Below are 27,889 nucleotides of genomic sequence, written 5' to 3'. Positions count from 1 at the left end.
TTAAAATTGGCTATTGTTCTAAGAATTTCCTGTCATGTTCCCTTAATATGCTAGTTCGTAAGACACAGGAACCCCTTAACTCGTATTAGTTTATTTAGAAGTGATCCATATCAACTACTTTAAATTGCGATAAGAGTGGAGCATTTTTTTCTACCTTAGGCAGTTACTTAACACGACCTAATCCTAAGGCCACTAAACCCTTAAATAAAGGGTTACGTTATTTCACCCATTTCAGTTTTAAATTGAATAGCGGGTTACTAGAATAAAAATATAACAACTCATAATTAAAATGAAAAATAAAAATGAATCTTTTCAATTTTAAAGCAGTGATACTATTTTTTGGAATTAGAAAAAAAATTAATAAGAGAACTTTAAGAAAAAACTAAAAAAAGGTGATTTTTGTGTGTATCTTATTAAAAAGATATTCTTCTTCTTTTATAACAAGAAAAACAAGCACTAAACTAAACCCTAAATTTAATGAGGGACTTCTTTTCAGATTACATGTGCAGTGATGAGATATTGAGACGTAATAAACCAAACTTTTTTTAATCTTTAAAAAAAGACTATATAAATAAAAGAGTACTAGGATACTCAAACTCGTGAAAAACTATTATAAAAAGCAGATATTATATCTGTAATGGTTAATTAAAGCTATTTCTAAATGGTATTGCACATTCACTAATATATACAGTCTTTAAAAATGGGGGGGTAGAGGCAAGCTCCATAAGCTATAGGAAGTTTTGCGGGAAAGTGGAATATGAAATTGAGGTACTTATGTTTGGTTGCTCCTACGGACTATGGACAAGCAATTGGCTTGGCAGGGAATGAGAGAATTCAACACAATGGGAAGGTCTGCTGCAGATGAATCAATTTTGTCCTGCAGCATGGCTGCATAACGTGATGTTGGGGAATGCTTTGGTGGTTGATCAATTGGATTGTTTTTTGTATGATTCATGCACCTTTTTTTTCCAGTATCTTATGAATGATATCCAAGGTCCAGTATTTTTTGTTCTGGTTTGAGCTATCCAAGGCAAGCTATCCATATGTTTTTATCCATATAGGGTGCAGGAGGCAATCTTGTATGTTTTGAGTTTTTTTTTTTCTTATAGCTTCTCTTTTATTTTCTCCTAGTGCTGTTTTTTGAGAAGAATTTTGTATCCTTGGTGGGTTTGAATGGGGAGTGGGGGTCTATAATAGTTTAAGATTCTTGTCGTAAATGGTCTTGTTATATGTCTTGTTTTAATGTTGTCTTAACTAGGTTTAACTAGGTAATGGTGTGTAAAAGGGTGATGTTGGAGAAACCGTTAGTATGCTGCTAAGAGGTCAATCCCTCTCAAAGTTTCTAAGTGAGTGACAGTTGTAAAAATATTTTAAATTATTTTTAAAAGTATAAATTGTAACATATATAAAAAATAGAAAAATAAAATATTAGCTAATTTTATACACATTTTAATTAATTAAAATAATATAAAATCATAATTATAAATAAAAACAAAATAATATAAAATTAAAATAAATAAATAAATAAATAAATTTAAATATAATTATATTATTATTTATTATATTAATTTAAATTAATTTTATCAGTTAAATTAATGTATTTAATTAATTTTAATATTGTTTATAATTATTTAATTTTTATTATATTATGTTATATATATATATATATTAAGTATGTATATTTTATTTATATAAGAATATTAATATTAATGACAATTTTTATTATTATTAAGAAGTTAATATATTTTAAAATGTAAATGACATAAATTTGGGTAAGAAAATTTTGTGTATGTTTAAAATTTAACAATATTATGATATATGAATTAATAACATAAAAAATATAATTTATATTTGATTTATCATTTTTTATTTGAATTTGTAAGATATAAAATAAATTTAACAAATTAAATATATAATAAAAAAACACATAAAAAAATAAATACAAACAAAATATAAAATTAAAAAAAAAACACAAACAAAACATAAATTCAAAAATTAAATTACATACCTAGAGAAGAGAAGAACAACAACAAACAAGAAGGGAGGAAGATCAACTTGTATTTGTGCCTAAAGAATTTCCACCAACAAAACACCTGAAAAACCAAAGAAAAAATCATAAAAAAACAATAAATGCAAAATCTGTAAAAAAATAAAATAAAATGAACATAATCGATTATGCTTTGCCTTATAAAAAAATAACCGATTACCACTATTTTTAGGAGCCTAATAGATTATGTAGAATTTTGAACAACATAATTCATTATGTAAAATTTTGAACAACATAATCGATTAAGGCCTTTTTAACACACAACACGTCATCGATTACCCTCCTAAAAATATAGGCTAATCGATTATGCTTAATGCTTAATCGATTATCAACTATTTTTTAGGTCATAATCAATTAGGTCCTACGTGTTTTTTCAGGCATAATCCGTTGACACGGTGAAAAATCTTGAAAATGTCTAACCTAACTTCGATGATGCAGTAACAACTCATCAAAATGGCACACCTCACTTGCTTTCTCACTCTACTCACTCACTAATCGCTCTAAACAGAATTACCCAAACAATGAAAATGAAGATGTGTTGTGTTTATGAGAGTGATAGTTATATAAATAAGAGCTTGTGAATGAGTGTATTTATTGATATATTTATGATATTAACCTAGAAAGCAATGCATTCAACACACACTTAACGAGATTCTCATTTGTTGTTGTTCCTTTTTTCAGCCTAAATACACAAGCTTTCTTTAAATTTGAATTACTATATTGCCTTGAATATTTCCATGATTAATGCACTTTCAGACAATAGTGTACATATATTTTGTAGTGACTCAAAACTCACTAAACACTACAAGAAAATTATGAAATAAAAACCAATTTTAGAAAAAAAATAATAATTAGTTGCTATAGTGACTAAATTAGAGACCATTTTAGAACTAAACAAACTTTTTGTGTCTTAATTAGTTTCTATTATTGTTAAATGATTTATAAATTGGTATCTAATTAGCTATCGAGATTTTACTACCAATTTAAAAACTATTTAACAATAATAGAAACTAATTTAGAAACCAAAAAAATTTTTAGTCTATAAAATGGTCTCTAATTTAGTCACTATAGCAACTAATTAATTTTGGTTTCTAAAATTGGTTTCTATTTCATGATTTTCTTGTAGTGAAATTATTTGTGATTCATTTGGAGGTAAGATTCATTGAATATAAGAATTATATTTTCTTTTCTTCCCCTTATTTTTTTTAGTTCATATTATATCTTCCTACTAATCCTCCCAATACCTTGTAAATATCAATTAAAAAAATAAATGTGTTTTAATATCTGAGAAACATACAAAAAATCAATTATTTCTTCATTAAAATAGGAACTTTTTTTAGGAATTATTTAACTTTTTAAACATGAAGCATTAGATATTGTATATTATGGCATTTTATGTGTTAGATGCTGACAAAGGTATAAAAGACACCGCCAACCTGTTTCTGTCACAACCTTCATGTTTCCTTGTTTGAAAATAATTAATACTTAACAAATAGCATGGTGAAGCTTAGGACAACATGGAATTAGTAATACTGATCACTGATAATGTTTATATATACTTCACACACGCATAAAAGAGTTGTGTTAATGTGTCTTAAGTTAATCTCTCAGTTGTATAAATGTGGTTAGTATGAATGGCATGTTTTGTTAAAGGGGTAAAACCATCTTTAATTTTTATGAATAAAATCTACGTAGTATACTAGAACATCACTGCTCATTACTATAATATACTATTGGAGCTTCTCCACGGCAGAGGGGAGAGACTTCCAGTACTAAAATATTTGGATGCATTTATTTTTTATTTTAGGGTATATGATGGTAGAACACAGGACATGTGGCAGAGGATATAGAAATTAGTTGAAGAAATTATTTGAAACGTGGAGTAAGAAAGTGATGGTTTTTCTCTGCACTGGGTTTCAATTTATTGGCTATTTATAGACATTCATACACCGCCAGTGAGTGGCACTTCCTACTTTCTTTTTGTATAACTGAGGAAGGTCCCATGACCGTTTCCATAACTAGCTTTCACCATTCTATAGTACATACCAAATTGTGCTGCTGTGATTAATGTACATTTTTCTAGATATGTAGGCCAATTTTAACAATGCTGAACATATATGTGACTGTTAGCTTATGAAGGTGGAAAACATGGTAAAATTAAAGCAGAAATTGATTACAAAAGTTTACATAGAACTAGACAAATTCACAATGGAGTACGAAAGGCAGCAGAAGGAATTTCAGGAGGATATTGAAGGATTCACCACAGAAGGACAGCATCGGATATCAGAGGCCCAGAAAGGCTATTCGGATTCACTGGAGGTTGGTTTGTCTAATGTATGTTGCAATCGTATAGTTTCTGGTAATTTGTACCCATAGTATCACATGTAATTTAAGTTATTATGTTTGAAAGTAAATTGTCAATTTCTCGCATGCAAAATTGTCATAAGGATTTTGATGCTTATCCTGATTTTAAGTAATGTTATTAAGTTGAATTAGTAACAAACATGAATTATTTGATTTGATGATTTCTTGGTAAATATGTACTGATGCGCGTTTCCTTTTCTCAGAAGGAAAGAATGAAATATCAGAAAAACTATAATAAGGAATCAATTAAGGTGCTAGAAGAGAAGGTGATGGAGAATAAGAAAAAGTACGAGGATTTTTGTATGACATCTACTGTAGAGGTAGTATTTTTTGTTGTACAATATGTTGTTTTATGCTAATATAACAACAAAACATCCCTCACTACAAAGTAGAACATCAATTCATTGTGAGGAATTCAGGAACAGCACATCTGACTTGTTGGTCCCGTTAATTTTCCCTGCTATTTTAGGACTCAATTAGTTCCTAAGTTATTTCGACTATGTTTGCTCGTACATTGGAGGAGTTAACATATAATCCTGAGAAGCCAAATTAGATTACAATATGATAATATAGTAAGTCAATTGTCAGTAGTAAAACATTTCATGCTCACAAGTGAATTATGATATCTTAGATGGCCATTGTGCCTGCTGAGGAAGTAGTCATTTTGAAAAAAATACTTCAGAAAGAGACTCTTTTAAGAAATGCTACCGAAGGGGAGCTAAATCATCTGAAAAATCAAATGGAAGAAATGAAAATGTTGGAGGTATGTTTTTGTGCCCCCAACGTTTGTACTTTTCACTTTCCATGTGCCTTCCTCATTTGTCTAAGTTCTGCATTAGCTTTACACGTACATGCATATGTCTCCTGAAATAGGCATCAAGAGAGTCAGATATCTCAAAACTTCGTAAGATGTTGGAAGATGAGGCACACCAGAAGGAGAAACTCAAAGGAGAAATAGCCAGATTGCAAAGTCAACTGCTACAATTAGGTTCTGAAGTTGGAAAAGTAAGCCATATTGAAGTGCACGAATATCGTAATTAATTGACTTTATTTTGTTTTTTATAAAAGGGAAATAAGACTTTTATGTTATTAGTTTTGACTGAATTGGGTTGATTAAAGATTTTTAAAGCTACTAGGTTTTAAATGGTGATTTTTGTACTTGATTGTAAAAGCTTAAAAGGGGATGATACAAACTCATGTATCATTATTACTATTTAATGTCTACGAATATTATATTTTGCAATCATATTTATGTTAATGGTAATCCAAGCCATGGCAACATCATGCACTTTTTCTTCTCCTCTTTGAAGACATGAAAGTTTAAATAGTTTCTTTACACTGCACAAAACCTTCACTGCTTGTCTCATTGTTAGTCTCTTCATCGTTTTTAAGACATGTTTCGACTTGTACTCATCATCATGTTTCTGCAAATTCTTCATGGGTTTCTGGTGCATTTACAGAAAATAAGCCATAAATTTACTTGACCTAGTAATTTGTCTATCTACTGAAAGCATTTGTGACTGCAATTTGATCTAGCAGACAAAACAAAAATGTCGTCGAGGTGGATTTGAGAAAGTTGCTGGTGGTTTAGATTATTCTCCCCCTTTCCTGGTTAAACATCCACAGCAAGCTTCAGGAAATGGAGAGGAGGCCTCGGTTGCCAAGCTCTGTGAACATGGCAATAATTATTTATTATTTAGTTTTTATTGCATATCTTGTATCTTGAAAACTTATGTTGGTAAATTACTTTAAATTTAGAAGATATTTTTAGCTGATAAAATCGATTGCAGGGGGATTGCAGAAGATTCTGTCATTGCTTGAATCAGAAAATGCTGATGCACAAATCCATGCCGTGAAAATAATAGCTAATTTAGCTTGTGAAGGTTCCAGTCCTGCCAACTTAAGTTTAAATTCATTGTATGTATAAAATAGCAGTCTAACATCTAGGATTGACGTGTTTGCCTTCTGCATATATGATTTGGGGTCAATGAATTTGTGGATATGAGTAAATTTCAATTTTGATGAAGTTCTGTTTTCTTGTTTGGCATAATATTGTTGGAATGAGGTTTTAGTAGTAAAAGGAATATTTGAGAATGTTAAAGACTAGAATTTTGGAGAAAGAGAATATTTGTACAACAGATCACTTCTCCACAAAACGAGTTGTGTTTTTACTGTCATCCACCTCTCCACCCTAATCACTATCACTATAATTAAGAATATTGTAATCATCAGAGATAAAACAGGACAATCCAAACCTTTTACTTACCAAATAGTTCTCTTTGTTGCCTTCCAATGAGTGATTTTGGATTCTCCATGTAGATTAACAACTACAACTACATAGAGAAAATCACACGTTAAATAGTGTAAGGTTCCAACTAAGCTCTTAAGAAGTGTTGGATCTACTTTTTCTCCTTCCTCGTGCTTTGATATTTTGATTCCACATCCATTGGTGTGTCAACTAGATTAGAGTCATCCATCTTGAACTTCTTAATCACCTCATTTGCATAGCCTTCTTGAGCGATGAATATGCCTTTGTCTTCTTACTTTACTTCAATTTAGAGATATTAAGACATGAGACCAATGTCAAATATCTCAAACTCTTAAATTCCTGAAACATACTTGGTCTTTGATGTGAAGTGCATGCTTGTGTGGACATTTGATGAAGTTTCTCTCATATAGGTACTTACAAATTCTTATTTTTGAGGTTGTTTAATGTAGACTTCTCAGGAACTGCAATAAGAGAGACAAATTTTATACTCATTTGATGTATCTTCCAATTATTTCGAGCTGTTAATCTAATAATTTATATAAGAGAGCAAATACCTAATATCAACTCTTTGACAGAAGCCTTTTCACACAACCTTGTCTTATATCTTTTGACTTCTTTCTTGACATTACCCTTTGGAAGTGAAATTAGCTCCCCTGTGTTATTTCTTTTTATCACTTTAATTTCTTCATCCATAGGATTTTTCATATCCTTGGCTTCCATGTTTCTTCTGATGTTTTCCCCATACACTTCTTGTTGGAGACCTGTTAGAAAGTTAAACTGCACCACCCACGGGTTTTGCTCAAAATGCCTCTGGTAATCTCTCGCTTTCAACCATGCTCCTGGCAGAACATGCTACACATATTTACAGAAATTGGGCCTTTTAGGCCTAAAATAAAGTTTATATTTCAACAAACATAACTTGAAAGTCTATTTGTTGCAACTGATATTATAAATAAATTAGCCATAACATCTATCAACCCTGATGTTGCAGAAAGAAACCAGAAGAAGATTGTAGAAGCAGGTGGACTTACGTCCTTGCTTACACTGCTTAAGAACTCAAAAGATGAAACCACACATAGAATTGCAGCAAGCGCCATAGCAAATTTGGCAATGAATGGTAAACTTCCACATCCTTTTCTTTGCAACTAGTAACTTAAATAAGTATTTACTTCCACTGATTCATTTCTTTTTCTTCCTGGTATGTGCAACCTTATTTGGTGTCTGAACAGAAACCAATCAAGATCTCATTGCGGCTCAAGGAGGCATTAATTTACTATCCATGACAGCAGCCAATGCTGAAGATCCTCAGACTCTTCGAATAGTTGCTGGAGCAATAGCTAATCTTTTTGGCAATGGTACTATTGATCTTATCTCATCATTTTTTATGTTGCCGTGTTTATCTGAACTGCAGATTGAGATTATACTGTTCACAAAAAAATCAGAATAAACATTGTTTGACTTTTTAACGACAACTAAATCAACAACAACAGTAAACGGTCCTTCTAATCTATTGTTAAAAGTCTTTTATCTAGTGGTGTAAGAATCTCACTTGCTAGATGTGATAGTGTTGTTTCATTATAGATCTTGGAGCTGTATATGGGATAAATTAAATTTATCTTTAAGGATGCAATTATAGTGTAGGCATCAAGTAGAATATTGTTGGTATAACATTACAAGTTCGGTGTTCCTCTATTTAGATAAACTACAAATAAAGATAAGGGATGAAGGTGGTATGAAGGCACTGTTGGGAATGACCAGATGCAAGCATCCCGATGTACATACCCAGGTTGCCCGCGCAATAGCCAACTTTGCAAAATGCGAGTCTAAAGCATCTATTCAAGGTAATAACTTTTATAAGTGTGTGTATAGATAGATAGATAGATGCATTACTTCCAGTATCTTATCATAGTATATATCCATGTTCTTTATCGATGATATTGTTATTGCTTGAGTCAAAGTTTTGGTGCGCTATACAGGGACAAAGGTTGGAAGATCTTCACTTATTGTGGACGGTTTGCTTCCATGGATAGTGCAAAACGCAAGTAATGAAGTCTCGTTAGTGAGGCATGACATTGAGATTGCTCTCTGCCACTTGGCAAAACATGGTGAGCACTAAATGCATCATATCTAGTTACGATTTAGATACTAAACATGGCATGTCACAAAGAGCTTTTGTTTGATACGATACAGAAGCAAATGCAAGAGACATGATTAGTGGAGGTGCAATGGGAGAGTTGGTTCGAGTCTCAAGAGATTGTTCAAGAGAAGACATAAGGATTCTTGCACGTGAAACACTAATCTCCAACCCCGCATTCCAACCTGAAATTAGGCGTTCGGAACAGAATAATGTTGAATAAATTAAGTGCAGTAGAAACTCAAAGAAGTTCCTCATCATTTTAATTGCTTTGGATTAATTAATCTTCATTTGTAGTAACTAAAGCATCTTTATTCAGTATTTTTTGCTGGAATTTTCAATACACACCAGCAAGCAAAATACATGTAGCAGGGGAGGAGTGCAATGTTGTATGTAGCAGGGGAGGAGTGCAATGTTGTATGCTTGGAGAATCCACCACCTTACTCCAGTCACCAAAACAATTTCTAGAGAAGAATACTATGTAAGAGCACCACTGGTTATGTGCTGAAGTTGTTTAAAATGAGTACTATGTAAGAGTACTATGTAAGAGACTTTGTTTATCTTTGTTGGAGACATTCTGCTGTTCATAGAAGCTTCTTTTTTTTTGTTGTTGAGCTTATTAGGTGTTTTTTTTTTATCAGCAAGGTGTTGTTTGGTAGCATTGTTGGATGTAATGATCTTAAGTTTTTTTATAGGATTTTGAGTACAATTTTGATATTAGAGTTAAGATCACACAAATCCTCTAACTAATTTTATTAATTTTTTGTGATAAAAAGGTAGAAAAAAATCATTAAAAAAGTAAAACTAGATCACACATTAACTATATCCACTAATATCATCATATATTTACTGTAGAAGTGTAATCTCTTTCCAATATTTATTAACAATAGTTTAATTATTTAATTTCCTTTAAAACAAGTTATACATGATAAATCTCTAGATTAAAAAAATTATTCAATTATTTGAAATAAACAAGACTTTGAATTATCAACTATTTTTTACATCATAAAAAACTTAGGTTAACTTAACCAATTAAAAATGTAAAAATAAATAAACTTATTTTGATTCGTAAACTTTTTCCTTACGATAACATGTGTGTTTACTTACATTACACGTTTTTTTACTACACAATTTTTTTTATCTAAGTAGCGATAAAAAGATATTTCATATTTCTTCTAATGTTTGTTTCAGCATGTATTTATTTGTTTAAATATCATTGAAACTTAAATAAATTTTAGAAACTTCAGATAATAGAATATATTTTTAACATGCAACTTAGGTTCACATGGAGCCTTCAATTATATTTGCATTATCATAATAGTAATAATGACTGCTTACATTATTAAAAACAGAAGCTTTATTATTCTTAATAATTGAAAAAGTTATTCCACTAACCACACACATATGTTTGTTATTGTCGTTAGTGTAAATATTTATTAATCATATATAGGAATACTATAAGCCACCAATATTAATATAAAATATTTCTCTAATCAACATGGAAAAAAAGGCATAGTATGATAAAGTTTCATAGATTCTCATCACATTTAATTTCTGAATATATCCATTTATATGTTGACAACTTTTTCACCTGATCAACATAAAAATTAACAAAATCATGGTAAAGAACATCCATAGGATCACATCAATCTTGCTGGTTTTTTCTGCAGGAAAAGTTTGTGTGCTGGGTGTGGGTTGTAGAATTTTTTAGGAAGTCTAAGCTTGTTCCAGTTTGCTATATTTTTAGCTTAAGCTACCTAATAAAAATTGTTGGTGGTATTTGTAAAAGGGTCTAGAAAATCCTAAAAAAATAGAATCACAATCAAAATCATCATACTTCATAAGCCAAATGTATTTATATTTTTTTGGGTTACGACAACTATGAGACCAATACCTTTTACGACTACAATAATAGTATATATTTTCATCTTGTGTGTTATTCTTTCCACATTTTTCCTTTCTATATTCGTATTACTTTTTTTTTTTTTGTTAAAAAAATATATTCTTTATATCTTCCTTCAGAATCATATCCACAAATATGATTACAACCACTGCCTAGAAATATTGTTGTATTTATGAGAACCAGTATAACGAAGTTAGTCTCAGTTTACATTATTTTGTTCTAGCAATGGTTTATAATAATAACTTTTATAAAAATAATATAATATTGAAATTTAATGATAAATGGCTTAAAGAATCTAAACAAAATAATAATATTTAAGATATCAAAAAGAAAATTTGAAAATAGAATTACAACTAATATGAAAACGCGATTATGAAATTTTAGTTGTACATGATGTTTTAAAAAATTATTGTAAGCAGAATTACTCATATATTTTTACCATAAATAAGTGACCAGCCATATATAAATTTATAATTAAAGAAGGCAATTGCTTCCTGCACCATATCACTGAACTCAATCATAGGGAAAACTACGAAAATATCCTTAAAAAAATGGTACATATAAAATTACACTCTGGATTCTTTTTCCGAAACACAATAATCTCTTTTGGATAAATTTTTATGGAATGAATTATTTTCAATTCTGGATTTTTTTATCCGGATTTTTATATCCAGAACACAAAAATCTCTTCCAGATCTATTTTTCCGGAATGCATTATTTTTAATTCTGGATTTTCATTTCCAAAATAAAGGATATTTTTGAAATTTTTTAAATTATGTTGGGTGCAGCTTCAAAAGTGTTGGGTGCAGGGAGCATTTGCCTTTAAAGAATATTCAATCTAACTTTCATATTTTGTTTCTTTTAACTTTCACTTGTCATTTTGTATGCTCTTTTTTCACGTTAAAGACTTGAGTCGATCAATCTATGAATTACATTACAATTGTGTGGTACAACATTTTGGACTCTTCAAAAGTATAATTCTTATATCTCCTTTTTGTTTTACTAAATGTTAAATTAATATTATTTTTTAAATCATTCTCTCAACACTACCTTCAAGTGAATTCTTATAAAAAAAATAAAAGAAATCCTTCTGTGGAAGGATTTAAAAAAAAGTGTGAAACTTAGATAAATGAGAGAATTATTTTGAAGATAAAGCACGTGGAAATTAAGTGACGCTAATAGTGTACTTTCACTATAAAAAAATATTAAATAGAAACTAATTTTAGAGATAAAAAAAATTGGTTGTTATACTAACTAAATTAGACACCATTTTAAATACTAAAAAAATATTAATTTCTAAATTAGTTTCTATTATTGATAAATAGTTTCTAAATTGATATTTAATTAGTTATCAAAGTTTTAACTACCAATTATTTAGATTCTAAATTTGGTAGCAAAAACCTTGGTAGCTAATTAGATACCAATTTAGAAACTATTTATAAAAAAATAGAAACTAATTTAGAAACTAATAATTTTTTTAGTTTCTAAAATGATTTATAATTTAGTTACTATAACACCTAGTTATTCTTTTGTCTCTAAAATTGGTTTCTAGTTAATGATTTTCTTGTAGTGTTTATCACAAGTTGAAATAACAATTAAGGGATATGGAAATTAGGATGGAGAATGAATTTTTTGAATAGGAGGTAAGTTGGTTGAGCAATTGATGTTGTTGTTGGAAAACAAGAATCTAGTGGTGGAAGAGGAGGAATCAAAAGACAAGTGGATTTGCAGAGATGAGGAGGTTGTGAACTACAGTGAAATCAACATAAAACTCTCTTAAGAAGGAAGCACATGACATAAATGGATTATGGAAGATAAAGACATTGTCATTTGTACATATTACGAAGTGAAGGGTATGACAAAACATAATAGCTATTAAGGACAATTTATTGAGACATGAAATTCTAGAAAGCAACTTATGTATTATGTGTGGAGAGCAAGAGGAGACATTTAGTCAACTTTATTTTTTTCGATTGTAAAGTAACTTGGAGAATTTGGTGTTTGTATTGGGTATGTCCTCAGTCAATCATTACGATGCAAAGGTACAATTCATGATGTTTAGGTCAACAAATATGAAGAATGTAATTAATAGAATTTGGAGGAGTATTGGTTGCAATTATAGATGAAATATGAAAACACGAAAATATATACATATTTAAGAATGAAATTATAGAGGTGTTCATTGTAGTGTAGAGAAAAATTTGGTCATGGATTACGGTTAAGGAAAGACCGACTTATTTCACTTATTCAGAATGACTTATTTCACTTATTCAGAATGGTGTATAAACCCTTGGATTTTTATAAAATATTTAAAGAAATAAAGGTAGTTTTATATGTGAATTGGTTTGTTAATTTGCCTTCCAGTTTAGGGAGGTTTTTTCTGAGATGTTTTCTTAGAGACGAGACCAGTGATTGCAAGGTGCAGAAGGCAAAACCCTTGACATCAGAGGAAAACAAATAGTATGCTAGCAAAATAAAGATTTTCTGAATTCAATGTTTTGTACCGTGACCAAATTTTCTGTTTGAGTAATTTTTATAGTTTTTTTTTTTAGTTTTGTATAAGGTTTCAACATCCGTTCTAATTAATTTCATTATTTATTGATAAAAAAATGAATTTTATTAACTTAAAAGTAAATTATGACTGACTATTGTTAATTATGTTTAGGTGCCCGGCAAAGATGGATGATATTCTTAGTCTGTTTAGGTGATTTTTTTTATTTTCCATTTTTAGTTAGTTAGTAAAGTGTACATAACTTATTTCTCGTTAAAATACCATGCTATTATACTATAACAACAAAACAAACAAAAAAATCTAATAAGTGTATAAAAGATTAAAAATGAATTTTGTGTGAACAAATTTGTTTTTATAGAACATTTGAACATTTGTTACCTCAACAAGAAGTATGAGACAGGTGTTAAATATTTTACTACATATTATTTAGTATGAATGTAAATGATATCATAAAATATTTAAATATCATTAAAAATACTAATAACATTGATCATAAAATATATTTAATTTATATATTTATTGCTGATAAAATAAATATCATTAACACCCTCTAGTTGTAAGACTCATAAACTTATAAAATATATGCTGATATATTTCAAGATGAATGACATGTTGTTGAGTTTATTTTGATAATAAAAAATTAATTAATATAATTTTTAATTACAAATAATTATACTCTTATCTAATTTTTGTTAATATGTTAAAAAATATCTTAATTAAACTCGTGAAGGGGAAAAAAAAGTAGAATACTACAATAAAATCATGAAATAGAAATTAATTTTAAAGACAAAAATTAATTAGTTGTTATAGTGACTAAATTAAAAACAATTGTAGAGACTAAAAAAAAATTGGTTTCTAAATTAGTTTGTATTATTGTTAAATAGTTTCTAAATTGGTATCTAATTAGCTACCAAAGTTTTAACTACCAATTATTTAGATTCTAAATTTGATAGCAAAAGTCTTGGTAGCTAATTAGATACCAATTTAGAAACCATTTAACAATAATACAAACTAATTTAAAACCAAGTTTTTTTAGTTTCTAAAATGATCTCTAATTTAGTCACTATAGTAACTAATTATTTTTTGTTTCTAAAATTGGTTTCTATGGTATGATTTTCTTGTAGTGAAAGTAGAAGAGAGGGTTAAAAATGGAAAAAATAGTATAAAAAATAGAACTAATGCTCTTTTAAGCTTTCTCTCTAAATAAATATATGAAAACTAATTACATTGAAGAATAGTTCTTAATAATTGTTAATCTATCACTAAAAAATGACAAATATATTAAGATAAATAATAATTCCAAAATTGATAAATAGTTACATTTAAACAATAGTTTAATTATTAACAAATGCTATTAAATAACAAATATCATAATTAAATATTTTATAATGTAAATTGACTTTAACTAACCATGAATAAATTTGTAATTTTTATTTTAAAGACTAGGAAAATCCATTCTTGTCATGAAGGATGTGAACCTGGTTTCATAAGAGATTTGTTATAGGTATACAGATATCTAAAGACTGTGATACAACTATCTTCTGGACCAATAGTAAAACGGATGTATACACACCAAAAAATAAAATAGCAAAGAGGAAGAAAGAGAGTTTTCATACAAAGTCTAAAGGCCTTAAATTTGTGAAGGGATACTATAACTTTTCTTCACAAAATGATTTTTTGTTGTTGACCGTTTTCACTAATATATATAGTTTTGAAGTAGCGAAGATTAAAAGATCAAATAAAGTCAGTTAATGTTCTGCAGCCTCCATTGAGAATGAATAGTTAAATGGACCCTGCTGATCCTAAGTTCTACCAATTAGTAAGGTTAGGAATGTAATAACATTTTCCTATCAGATCAGTGTATGATCTGTTTACTTCCATAATATTTTTTTTTGTATGTTTTTCATCCAACTAAAACCTTATCCAGAAAAAGATTAAAAAATTGGATTTTAAAAGTAGGGTCTCGCTAAACCAGTGCATGAAAATATTAAAAAAAATGGAAGGACATTAAAAAATATATAAGAAAACGTGTTTTTTCCCATCTTGATAAAAAATGTTTTTAATTGTTTGATTAAATAAAAACACTTTATATGCATTTGCCTTAAAAATAATCTGTGAAATAATGGGCGGATACCTGAAAGTAAAGATAATATATAGCCGCAAGATGGAGAAATGTTGAAGGTTCCAAGGAAGAAAAATAGGTTGGTAAGGAAGCTAGCATGAAGTATATTAAGAGAAAACAAAATAAGATTCTTACTTTGAGGGAACAAAGCAGTTGTCTGGCTCGAGGAAATTTAGAATCAGTTGACCAACAGAATAGATCGCAGGACGCATGCAGTACACACAATACCATTAAAGAAGCCAAAAAGTCTGATCAGCGAGGAGAATTGGATAAGCGTCATGTTACTGTAACTTTAGTGTTTTAAAGAAAAAGGAGGTTCAGTGCTTAGAATAAAACCAGGTTTGGCGCAAAATTCAGTAGGTTTAGTATGGAAGACAGTGAGACAGAGGGTTTAGATAATAAACACTCGGGAACGTTGTGTCTTGGTTATTGTTGCCTTTTAATGAAAGTGAGGATGACTGCCTCGAAAAGGAGCTTTCATCAGACACTGCATGTGTGTACCAGTTGCTTCACATACACATCTTCTACTATAATTACCAAGGTTTTGCTTTTTAAATACTCATTACGCTTTTCTTATGTTTTTTATACTGTAAAAATTACGGATAAATATGATTATAATTATGATTTCACGGAAAATCGGTTTTTAAAATCTTGCCAATCGCATACAGTGTAGTAAAAGAAGGAAAAAGAAAAAATATATTAATGTCCTACAAAATTTCCGATCTTACGTAATAACTAGATTGTTGTCGAGAAGCCTACTAACATGTTTGATTAATGAACCGGCAGTCAAACTGAAACAACCAAAAACTGTGGTCGTACATTCGTTACTGTTACGGTTACTGTTTTGCAGCTAAAAACTGATGGATGATACATATAATCACGAGACAAACACAGGCACCCCATTGTCATTGACAGAATTAAACCCACCACGGATATTAAAATTCATCATCAGTTTAATTACAGTCTCGAAAACATGCAAAAGGAAACATTATATATCCCCTAATAATCAAAATGACACACAAATTAACGAAGCACGAAACCTCGATTCCTACTTTCAACATCCCTAACTAAATGAATTTCTTGCCATCTCCCCACCACCACAAAAGCTAACTGTTACATTGAATAGAACAGCAATGTAGAAGTTATGGCGACAATGATGAGAGAATTGGAAGAGATTTATTTTGAACTTATGAAAATAACAAGTAACTTTCTTACCACCTCTACTGTTGAGCTGATTCGAATAAGCTTTGAAGTCAAATTTGGCAATAAAGTCTTGTTGATTGAGCAAGAATTTATTGAATTAAGTTGTTTTATCGAAACAGACTCTAGAAGGGAGGGCGATTGGATGCCCAGAATGGCTCAGATGGCATTTGAACAGAATTGAGAAGGTTAGGAGGCAAACCATGGAAAAGTGGAGCAGCTGCATCTCCTCCTCCTAGAAGCTGTGACTGACCAACACCACTTGCACCGGGTGACCCAATTGAACCTCCTTGCATTTGCAGCGAAGGGTCTTCATCCTCCAAAGGAAGCCTCTCATAAGCAGCGTTGCTGAACGAAGCAGACATGATCACCACAGGCCCCGAAGCAACCAGTGTCCCAACCACACTCCCTCCCACCACCTGTCCCTGGCCACCGGCCAAATAAATGGTCAAACCGGAAGCAGCAGGTGGCGCAGGCGGCGGAAGGAACGATCCACTGAGGGACAAAATCTCGAACCTTCCATGGAGAGTGACAACCGCACCGGAAGAAGCCGGTTGCCTGAGAGTGACGTTGGTGACTGTGCCAGTGCCACTCATGATGCAAACCCCTCTTTGGCGTTTCCTGGCGAACTCAGACACGCTTTCCACGATGTCGCACCCGTCTGCCACCTCCATCATGTGGGTTCTCATGGCGTTTGCGCTGTCGCGAGTGATGATAATGGGTGGCTTGGGTTTGTTTTTGGAGCCGGCTGGTCTCCCGCGAGGTCTCCTTGTTATCTCAGCCTCACCTGCACCTTCATCGTTGTTGCCGTTGTTCTCTTCGCGCTCCCTCTTCTGCGCGCTGCTGCTTCCGCTGTGCTCGTCGTCGGTGCCTTGGTTTAAGGTTTGGAATTGGTGCTGTTGCGGCTGGTGGTGCAGATGGAGATCTCTGGTGTGAAAAGGAGGGGGAAGGGAATGACCATGTGCTGTGATTGGATCCATTCTGATTCTATCCTTCAATGTATAATTGAGTGTCTATCGATACAGATAAGGATTGCGAAGCTCTTAACTCTAGTCAGTACTTCATTTGCATATGCTGGAAAGTATAAATGAATTTGGCAATTCTAATACATGTATATATATGTAGATGAAGGAAACAAAATATGTAGTGGATAGAAATGGAAGGAAATTAATGAGAACAAACTGTTATATATGACAGACCAGTGAGTGCTCTCTCCTGATTCTCTTGCTGCTGCTTTCTTGAAGATCTTGTTGATTTGATGAAACAAAGTTGAAACAAGTTGTGATTGAGATTGACCTTAATTGACTTCTACCTCAACCTGCCTCCTTTAGAAACCTTCAATTGGTGGTGGGGCTTTCAATGGAGTTCCTTCCCCTTGAGGTGAACAAACAAGTTGTTCTCCTATTTTGGGAGAAACAGTGTTTGGTTAGGGTTCGATTGAGAAAGACAGATCCAAACTAGATTTGTTTGCAGAAAGACTGCGTGCTTATGGGCGGTGGATGGGTCCCCATCACTCTTTCTCTCTCCCTCAACAACATATACTCTGTGTGGAGTACATCATACATCTCACACTAATATTTATATTACTCCATAAATTAAATCATTTAATTTTATTCTTCAATGCATTAAAACTATTTTCATTTCAATTTATAAAATCAAATGCAGAAAATGTTTTGTTGTCAGAGTTATTCAAATATAATTAATTATTTTTCATTATAATGCTTTAAATACTTTATTTTAACTTCAATAAAACGCTTTGAATGAGAGTAATACTTTACTCAATTCTAGTCTTCTTCATTTTATTTTATACTTCATTCAAATTTAAATATACCGTTTTGAAACTAACTAACATGCAGTTTAACGTTATATTATATTTTATATATATCATCCATTCTTTTTGTTCTTATCCCTTTTGGAAATTTTTATATCACATTATTTATTCTTTTATCAATTAGTATATTTTTAGATATTTATTTTTTCCCATTAGTTTATACTGTCTATTATGGGTAAAAAGGAAAAAAACTTAGGAACTTTATCACAGATACCATTGATGTTATTCTCTTAAGTGTACTGAGTTGTGTTACCTTAATAATATATCATGTAAGTAATAACATCATTTCAACTACTAAAAATAAAAATATATAAATAGATGTAATTTTTATCTTATAAATAAATTTTATAAAATTAAATTAAATTTAAAAATAATTTTTTATATAATATCAGAATTATTTAAATTATATCTTAACGAAAATTTAATGCATACTATCAAAGTGAAATTCTAAATATGGTAAGAATATTAAAGTAAGTAAAAAATTTATAGAACTCTTTTATCATAATTAAGAATATTAAGTGTATTCTTCAAAAATAACTTTAAAAGAAATTAACTAAGTTGTATTTATAATAATAATAATTAATAAATAAATATACCAATTTTGGAGACAATTTTACTAATTATTTTTACTTGTTCAATAAATGGATTAGTTAAATTGAGATAGAAAGTAATTAACTTAAATATTAGAAAAATAATATTTTATTAAAAAATAACATGGATAAATTTGAAACTTTTGTAAACGATTGAAATCCATCAATTATGCGACAGGAAAGTATATACTTTTTTATTTCCACATTTAAGTATATATATATATATATATATATATATATATATATATATATATATATTGGTTTTATTCTAATCTAAACTTTTTAATTAGTATCATATAGATAGTATTAGTACACTACAAGAAAATCATGAAATAAAAATCAATTTTTAAAAACCAAAATAATTAGTTGCAATAATAACTAAATTAAAGACCATTTTAGAAAATAGTTTTTATTATTGTTAAATAGTTTCTAAATTTGTATCTAATTAGCCACCAAGATTTTTGCTACCAAATTTAGAAACTAAATAATTGGTAGTTAAAACCTTGGTAGTTAATTAAATACCAATTTAGAAACTATTTAACAATAATAGAAACTAATATAGAAATATTTTTTTTTTAGTTTCTAAAATGGTCTCTAATTTAATTACTATTGCAACTAATTATTTTGGTCTTTAAAAATTGGTTTCTATATCATGATTTTCTTGTATTGATATAAAATACAAAATTATATCAATATTTAAATTTGTGCTAATTAAATTACCACATTGAGAGAAAAAAACACTCTAATGTCTCCATAGTTTTTAAGAAAATAAAATTAATAATGATAATTATATAGTAAATTGTGTTCTTAACAATAATTAATTTGGTGTGTTGTGTTGCTAAAACATGTGTAATTATATTTTAGTATTTGGGTAGTTTGTTTTATTTTATTTTTAGTTTCAAAATATAATTAAGAATAATATAAAAATATAAGATGTGTATATAGTAATTTTTAATATATTGTTATAAATATTATATGTAATTAACCTTCTCTCTTTAACCGTTATATTAAGTATCTCGACATCATTATATAACACATATATTACATAATACTTCAACCATTTTGTTCATATAGGTATATTAAAGCCTCAATTAACACGTGAGGCACAATTCTGTAATCTTGACGGGATTAATTCCTTTTGTTAGATCGTGGAATGTGTAGTGTAGTGTTTTTGAACATGTATATACAGAGAAGGTAGTGTTTTTTTGTGAATGGTAACTCACTAGCTCCTTTTTTTACAAGGATTGGAGTATCTTTAAAATATTTCTTTTTATTCTATTCATTCTTTGTTGATAATATATATATATATATATATATATATATATATTTCTATTCTCATCTCATCTTTATTGAGACATTCCTCTTGCAACATCATCTGATTTCGTGTAACACCTGACCATCATAGTTGATAAACAACACAATCACACGAATTAAGATAAGCTAGAGTGTTAAAACAATTACATACATGTATGTATTAATCAAATACACATATTACATTCACATCTCATCCATATACTTTAATCGATACAATCTCAAGTATTAATTTAATAATCATTAAAACCAAAGTATCTAACTATCAGTCCACTAGTTACATTTCATGTCATAATAATATTGACATAAATCACCATACACACTTGAATCTACTTCCAAAAGACACATGAATTGAATTAGACTCAAACATCTCGATATATCACACTACATTCACTAAGTTGTCATCATAAGAAAGTTACATAATAATAACATTTTTTTCACTCATGCGATAGAATAAATTTTTGTGACCTACCAGACATAGTTTTTTTTTCACACCACAGACTATGTCATAAGAACTTCTTTCAATTCTCATCACCTAATATTTTCCTCTATGTAATTCCAAATCAATAAACTCATGATCTCCTTCATGAATCCTTAATTCAATACATCACCTACATCACAACATAACTCCCTCCCTATAAATAATATCATTAATCACATTTTATAACATTCAATCTAATATATTGGTTACCAATATAATAATATGATGAAAGATAAACAAATTTTAACAATTAGAAACATTTAAAAACTTATTTTTCAAAGTTTAGAAAACAATCTCTCAATCAATAAACACTTCACTCACCCAGCGAATTAAGCACATGCTGCAATTCCTCCAACTAGTGAATTTTAATCATCCAACAAAAATTTTGCTCGCCCAACAACTAAAGTATTTTTCCAGCTACTACACCACTTGGAGTTTTCATCAAAACAACTCATTGAACAAGAATTTACTCACCTAGCAACCAAAACTCATGGGGTTTCAATTAACTAAATTTCGCCTGGTGAAATTTTTACTTGTCCAACGACTCTACATAATTCATAAATTTTGTAGAATATAACATGTGATTTATTTTCTTCAAATTGATAATTTTTTTCATTTCTTATGCCTAAAATGAAATATTTTGTTTCAAAACAACAACAACCTGAACTAATTTGACATAATTCAAATGTTTTAACTTTTCACTACTAAAATATACAACATAACTCATCACTCAAACTATACAAATTTTATTTCAAACACTTCCACCCCTTTGTTATCTCAAGCATGTCATATATCACTAACCAGATTGTCTTGTAACCACATCACATTCACATTCAGATAATCTACCTAAGGTATTTTGAAAACTTAATTAATTTCCCTTACATGTTAAAGCTTGTTTATAATGAAAGTAAAGCTTCTGACTTCTCGTATCACATGAAAAAACTAACACTATAAGAAAATCATTATATAGAAACTAATTTTAGAGACCAAAAATAATTAGTCACTATATATTGTGACTAAATTAGATATTATTTTAGGGACAAAAAAATTATTGGTATTGAAAGTATTTTCTATTATTAATAAAATTTATAAAATAATTTATAAATTGGTATTAAATTAGTTACCTAGGTCTTAGCTACCAATTTTAAAATCTAAATTAATTTGTAGCTAAAACCTAATTAGATACCAATTTAGAACTAGTTTATAAATTTTTATTAATAATAGAATACTTTAGATACCAATAATTTGTTTATTTTGTAAAATAGTATCTAATTTAGCCAATATAGTGACTAAGTATTTTCTGTCTATAAAATTGGTTTCTATTTAATGATTTTCTTGTAGTGTAAACATGAATATTTTTTTATCAACAAATAATAAAATGAATTAAATAGAGCATTGGAAGGATTCTCGAACATGTTTCAACCCAAACTTAGTCTATAATATAATTCAAAAAATGATAAAAGACTCTGATCAATGATTTAAACATACCCTTCTTGGATTAACATATATTCATTTTTTCTCTAGAAGCACCACATGCATGCAAAGCTTCTCAAAATCAACTCAAGAAAAGAGACATAAAGAAACTTATCCTCTAAAACATTTTGATCAAACAAATTTGCTTTCTTCTCCCTAGGATCTCTAAGGTGGGCTTTTATCTATGAAAGGATGAACAAACCAATGAAATAGGAATTATCATTTAAAATTATTGATTATTGTAAAATAAGTATTTAAAAATCATATTTATAATATTTTATAGTAATTTGTTGATAGTGTCAAATAATTACACTGATAATTAAAAATAAACTTTCTTTTTAATTTGTGTAAAATTCCGCACTGTAGTAGCATTTTAAAATGGATGTAAATAATACTTCTTACTAAATTAAAGTTATTAGCATTAAAAGTTACGGCATTATTAATTCAGTTCAATAAAGAAAAGTTTGATTTGGATAAGTAATTATGTAAAGTTTTGTATGTCATCATTAAACCAGTGTTACATTTGGTATGACTTTAAAAGAAGTGTTGTGGTTTGAACTAAACTTTTGAATAACACGATAAGTACGAAAAATAGTATTAAAAGACTGAAATTATAGTTTAGGTGCTGACGATACTAAACATTTGGTTTTTGGTTATTGGGTATGGAGTAGTTATCAATGGATTAATTTATAATAGAGAATAGTATTTGATTAAGTTATCTCAAATTGAAAGAGGAGTTAAGTCTGTCTGAATTCAGTTTCATTTTAATCTATATGGAGTTATGGTTAGTAGGGGTATTAAAATAATAATTTGTGTTTTGAAGTTGAAAGCAGTTTTCTTAGGCCGTTTTCCTGAGAATAAGTCCATAACGCAAACGGGAAGTTCGATGCTATATGACAGACTAGTTTGTACTGTAAATGAAACAATAGCTGGCACAATTAAAACTTCACTGGACCCGTTTGCAAAGAGAGAGAGAGAGAGAGGCTGCTAGGGTATTTGTGCTTCAACTTCAATTTTTCATCACCCGAGCCACATGCAAACTTGGGTCATCGTCCCATAAATAAACTCTATCTTTAATCTTCTCAAACTCTAACCTTAAAACTTAGGCCCACCACTCATGCCTTTTCACCCGTTTCTTTCGGGTCAATTCTAAGTCTTGGACCAACTTCTTCCTCCACTACTCTCTCCTCGGTTATATTCATTTCCCAAAATTCATTTCCATCTTCTACCTACTATATCTCAATTGCCCATGCTTACTAAACTCGAATATCATCCAAGAGGTTTCATAAAAACTAGACTCCAACAACAACATAGCTTCATAACCATATCCTTCTATACAATTATTTTATAACTATTTTTATAAATTGTTAGTAATTAGAAGTCCTACATCGACTAAAGATCAGGATATTTCATATAAGTGGGTGAAAATCTCACTTTACATACCGATTTTGTAAGGTTGAGTTAAACTTAGTTCACTTACAATGATATTAAAGTCAATTAGAATTTATCTTAACTAGAGTTTGTTGGACATATCAAAGCATCCATACATATTTAGTCTCGCGCACGAGTGAATATGTTGGATATCTCAAATTGACTAGAGATAAGTGAGTACAAACCTTATCTTACAACCTAATTTTGTAAGGTTGAGTTGGACTTAGTTCAATTCTTAAGATGATATTAGAGTTATTAAGAATCTATCATAGTGAGAGTTTATTAGGTCTATGGGACCATCTATAAATATTTAGTCTCGAGTTGACAAGTGTGAAGGAAAGTATTGAAGATTTCACGTACAAGGTCATATCATAATATATAAGTGAGTGCAAATATATGTAAAGTTGAATTAGGTTTAAATTTCACTTGTTAAAATAATTAATTTAATTTATGTTTTAATTAAATGTTTTAATTTAATATTTTCTTATTAAAAATAGTTGTTTGTAAAGTTAGGATTGGAACTTATCCGTTTTCCACGTTGCCAATGCTATAGGTTAACGCTAATGATACAAAATTCAAAGCTGCACATGTACGCGCCTCACCAATTGTTAATTTATTTGTTTCCAAAAAATGGATAACATAGTATACACACGCGCTTATGAACTTTTTATGACATAGCAAAATGTACTCCAAGAAAAATTTTAAGTCTAGTTTTTTTTTTTTTGTAAAAACTATGGAGGAATCACAACATTCAGAAATAGTTATTTACTTTATGAAATTTAAGATTCATTTTTAGATATAAAAATATTCATATATGCGTATTTGTTATACTTGGTTCTCAATTGTGTTGTATATATTTGTTTCTCAAGGAACTAAGTTTAATAATTCAAGTTATTCCATCTACATTTTAGTTGAGTGTACAGTGTATATATGTAATTCCATATAATTTTTAATTTAATTTTATTTCTTTTATTAACAAAAAAATAAAATTAATGTGAAATATTTTAAAAATACCACAATCTTATTATAAAAACTTAGTTATGTATGAAAATAACTCTCTAAAATTTCAATAACCAACAGAATCTATGTTTATAGATATTCATCAAAAACTCGTCCTCATCATTCTATATCTAACACTATATAAACAATTTTGATGGTCATCATTACTTAAAAATAATCATCTTAAAAAACAGAAAGTACTAAAAAAAACATATTAATCAGGCATAATCCATTAGCAAAGTAGTATACTCCATTAGCAAAGACAACACCTATTATGATTCCACCCTCCCATCCTATACTCAAAGTTATATTAAAGTTGTGTTGTTTATATGAAACTCTAAGAGTTTTTATGACAACAAATTTTTCTCCTTTTCTTGTTTCTTCAAATCTAAGAACCTAACCATGCCACTAATTCCTTCTTCCAAACTTTTGATTTGTTACCCCCTCAAAAATGGTGACAAATGAGAAACTCTTGAATCCTCTCCCCGACTGCTACATTATTATTTTACGTGTTGTCATTGTTGTGAACTCACAATTTCTTGCAAAATAAACACACAACCTTTTCCAGGTGATCTGAAGAACAAATTTATGTAACAAGTTCAAACACTACAAGAAAATCATTAAATAGAAACCAATTTTAGAGACAAAAAATAATTAGTTGCTATAATGACTAAATTAGAGATCATTTTAGAAACTAAAAAAATTATTGGTTTCTAAATTAGTTTCTATTTTTGATGAGTAGTTTCTAAATTAGTATCTAATTAGCTACCAAGGTTTTTGCTACCAAATTTAGAATATAAATAATTGGTTGTTAAAACATTGGTAGCTAATTTAGATACCAATTTAGAAACAATTTATCAATATTAGAAACTAATTTAAAAACCAATATTTTTGTAGTCTCTAAAATGGTCTATAATTTAGTCACTCTAGCAACTAATTATTTTTTGTTTCTAAAATTGGTTTCTATTTGATGATTTTCTTGTAGTGAAAAAAAGACCCTAACATGAAGATTTAATTGATATTAACCCTTATGAGATAGAATTACAAAGGCACTTTCATACATCCTTTCAATTTATCCTTCTTCATGTCTTATTTGATTATTTCATATAGTTGTCACTCCACTCATGCGTAACCTCTTCCAAGAAACCAACATCTACTAAAATCATTTATTTTTTACTAATTTTAGACATGTCATAGGGTCCATATACCATTCAAAGTATGTAAAATTATCTAATATCTCTACTTGTAATCCATGACCATACCTTTTAATTGAGCTATAATGGAAATCTCTAAGTGGTTCACTCTACCTTCCTTAAAGATAACTCTATTTCTATGTTTCCACAATTCACCAATTACAACAATCCACATGTTTTCCCACACTATATTTGTAGAATTTGATAATCTTAGTAGCCTGAAGCTCTGGATATTTGTTATTGCATTACATGACTCACATATTCACCTGTAGCATTGTGTCCAAACCAGCCAAGCAACTTTACAAGTGAAAAATAAATGAGTATTTGTCTCCTTATCCCCCTCACACATTACACATGCATTAGCCTCCAAGAGTATTCATCTCCTAGATAATTTTTCTCTTGTTGCTACTCTAGTGTGCAGAACTCTCCATGCAACTACCTGAATTGACGGTAAAGTCTTAATTTTTCAAAAAAATTCATACATAACCTTATGCTCGCCACTCAGTGATTTTCTTAGCACTTTATAAGTTGATTTAACTGTATAAATCATAGATTCCCCTTCCTTCCGTAACCACTTAAGCTCACCCTACATAGCCAACCCTCTATCTCCGAACTAGTCCATCAATTGAGATAGTTGGTTCAATTCTCATTCAAACATATTCCTCCTCTAATCTAGCCTGAATTTTCATTTATTATTGTATCAATTCCTAAATTGGCTTAGCTTAACATCTTTGGCATTAGTTAATAATCTCGAGTACTTTATTTTAAGCACTTCATCTACCTATTTATCTTCCGAGAAACAAATCTCTTTCTCTTCTCCAATATCCCACCTAAAATTTTCCTTAATTCTTAATTACATATAGATTGATGTAGATTGATATAATTATTATGAATACATTATTCTCTCATCCCAAATTTAAAAAATATAAATACAATACTATATATAATTATAAATTTGTATTTTTTTAGACTCAAAAGGATCTTATTTCACTTAAGAGTTTCAATATCTCATTCACTTCATTTTATGTCTATATCATCATAAAGACAACTTTTTAGAGCATTTCATTCTTCTAACATTTTGACCTCACTTCTTAACTGATTAGTCAAACGATCACTACAAGAAAATCATAAAATAAAAACTAATTTTAGAGACAAAAAATATTAGTTGTTATAGTGACTAAATTAGAGATCATTTTATAAACTAAAAAAACTTTTGTTTTCTAAATTAGTTTCTATTATTATTAAATGGTTTTTAAATTAGTATTTAATTAAGTACCAAGATTTTTGCATATAAATAATTGGTAGTTAATAAGTTGTGATCCATAAGCGAATTCTAATCTTTTAGATCAAAACATATTAATCCATATATCATATAATATCAAATAATCTCTTTACCTTTTTTATTTGAGAATAGAGAGTTGTGTGTCCTTAATTATAAAAATTGTACCAACCTTGTTAGGAACTAAGTTGACCTACATGTATTTAGGAATTATGTTGACCTAGATATACGACCTTCCTATGTCTATAAATAGACCTAAAATTTTACAAACTAAATAACTAATATTCTAAAAGCTCAGTTAGTATCCTATACACTTTTTTTAGTATATCAGTTTTGAGATATGTATGTATAAGAGCATGAAGATCCAATATAGAGTGGAGATAGATGGATTATCTATTCTTTGAGAAGTGTTTTTATGAAAAGAAGATAAATATAATTCGAGAACTTCTACGTTTTTTGGATTAATGTTTATAGAAGATGCATTTAAATTGTGGAAGTGTATGATTGAGAGAATTAATGAGTGAAGGAAAAGAGGGTATAGGAAGATGGAAAAGGATGGAGATGTAGAGTGTTTTGTGGGAAGTGGCACATGCAGGATAGTAGAAGCGACAAGTGGTGAGTTAAAGCAATTAATGGGAGATGATGCAATGTGAATAGTGAGAAAGTGGAATGAAGGCTGCGCTTAATAGTATATAGTATTGGTATTAGGTGTTGATGAAGAAAGGAATTAAGTGTAGAGAGAAGACAGGT

General features: G+C 29.4%; 2 protein-coding genes across 2 annotated transcripts; one reads left to right on the top strand and one right to left on the bottom strand.

Annotated features, from left to right (window-relative positions):
• Nucleotides 1–4,195: 4,195 nt before the first annotated feature.
• Nucleotides 4,196–9,602, top strand: LOC137808026 (kinesin-like protein KIN-UA). The gene is made up of 11 exons (XM_068608918.1): nucleotides 4,196–4,366; nucleotides 4,615–4,731; nucleotides 5,043–5,174; nucleotides 5,285–5,416; nucleotides 5,951–6,089; nucleotides 6,202–6,294; nucleotides 7,672–7,797; nucleotides 7,910–8,035; nucleotides 8,378–8,521; nucleotides 8,657–8,785; nucleotides 8,871–9,602. The coding sequence occupies exons 1-11, from the start codon at nucleotides 4,196–4,198 to the stop codon at nucleotides 9,035–9,037; spliced, it is 1,476 nt and encodes a 491-aa protein (XP_068465019.1). The 3' UTR covers nucleotides 9,038–9,602.
• Nucleotides 9,603–16,232: 6,630 nt separating this feature from the next.
• Nucleotides 16,233–18,105, bottom strand: LOC137808027 (AT-hook motif nuclear-localized protein 26-like). The gene is made up of 2 exons (XM_068608919.1): nucleotides 17,751–18,105; nucleotides 16,233–17,625 (listed from the first exon to the last, which is right to left on the bottom strand). Exon 2 carries the CDS (start codon nucleotides 17,529–17,531, stop codon nucleotides 16,677–16,679), a length of 855 nt encoding a protein of 284 aa, XP_068465020.1. The 5' UTR covers nucleotides 17,532–17,625; nucleotides 17,751–18,105; the 3' UTR covers nucleotides 16,233–16,676.
• Between the last annotated feature and the right edge of the window lie 9,784 nt (nucleotides 18,106–27,889).

Source organism: Phaseolus vulgaris, chromosome 3 (assembly GCF_000499845.2).
Source record: "Phaseolus vulgaris cultivar G19833 chromosome 3, P. vulgaris v2.0, whole genome shotgun sequence".
NCBI classification, from domain to species: Eukaryota; Viridiplantae; Streptophyta; class Magnoliopsida; order Fabales; family Fabaceae; genus Phaseolus; species Phaseolus vulgaris.
This window is presented reverse-complemented; position numbering and strand designations above follow the sequence as displayed.

Bases quoted from the DNA above. Each gene is read 5' to 3' on its own strand.
- LOC137808026 (XM_068608918.1), top strand. From the start codon at position 4,196: ATGGTAAAATTAAAGCAGAAATTGATTACAAAAGTTTACATAGAACTA. The intron at 8,522-8,656 runs GTAATAACTTTT...TGCGCTATACAG, and splicing joins GTCTAAAGCATCTATTCAAG to GGACAAAGGTTGGAAGATCT. The intron at 8,786-8,870 runs GTGAGCACTAAA...GATACGATACAG, and splicing joins CTGCCACTTGGCAAAACATG to AAGCAAATGCAAGAGACATG.
- LOC137808027 (XM_068608919.1), bottom strand. From the start codon at position 17,531: ATGGATCCAATCACAGCACATGGTCATTCCCTTCCCCCTCCTTTTCAC.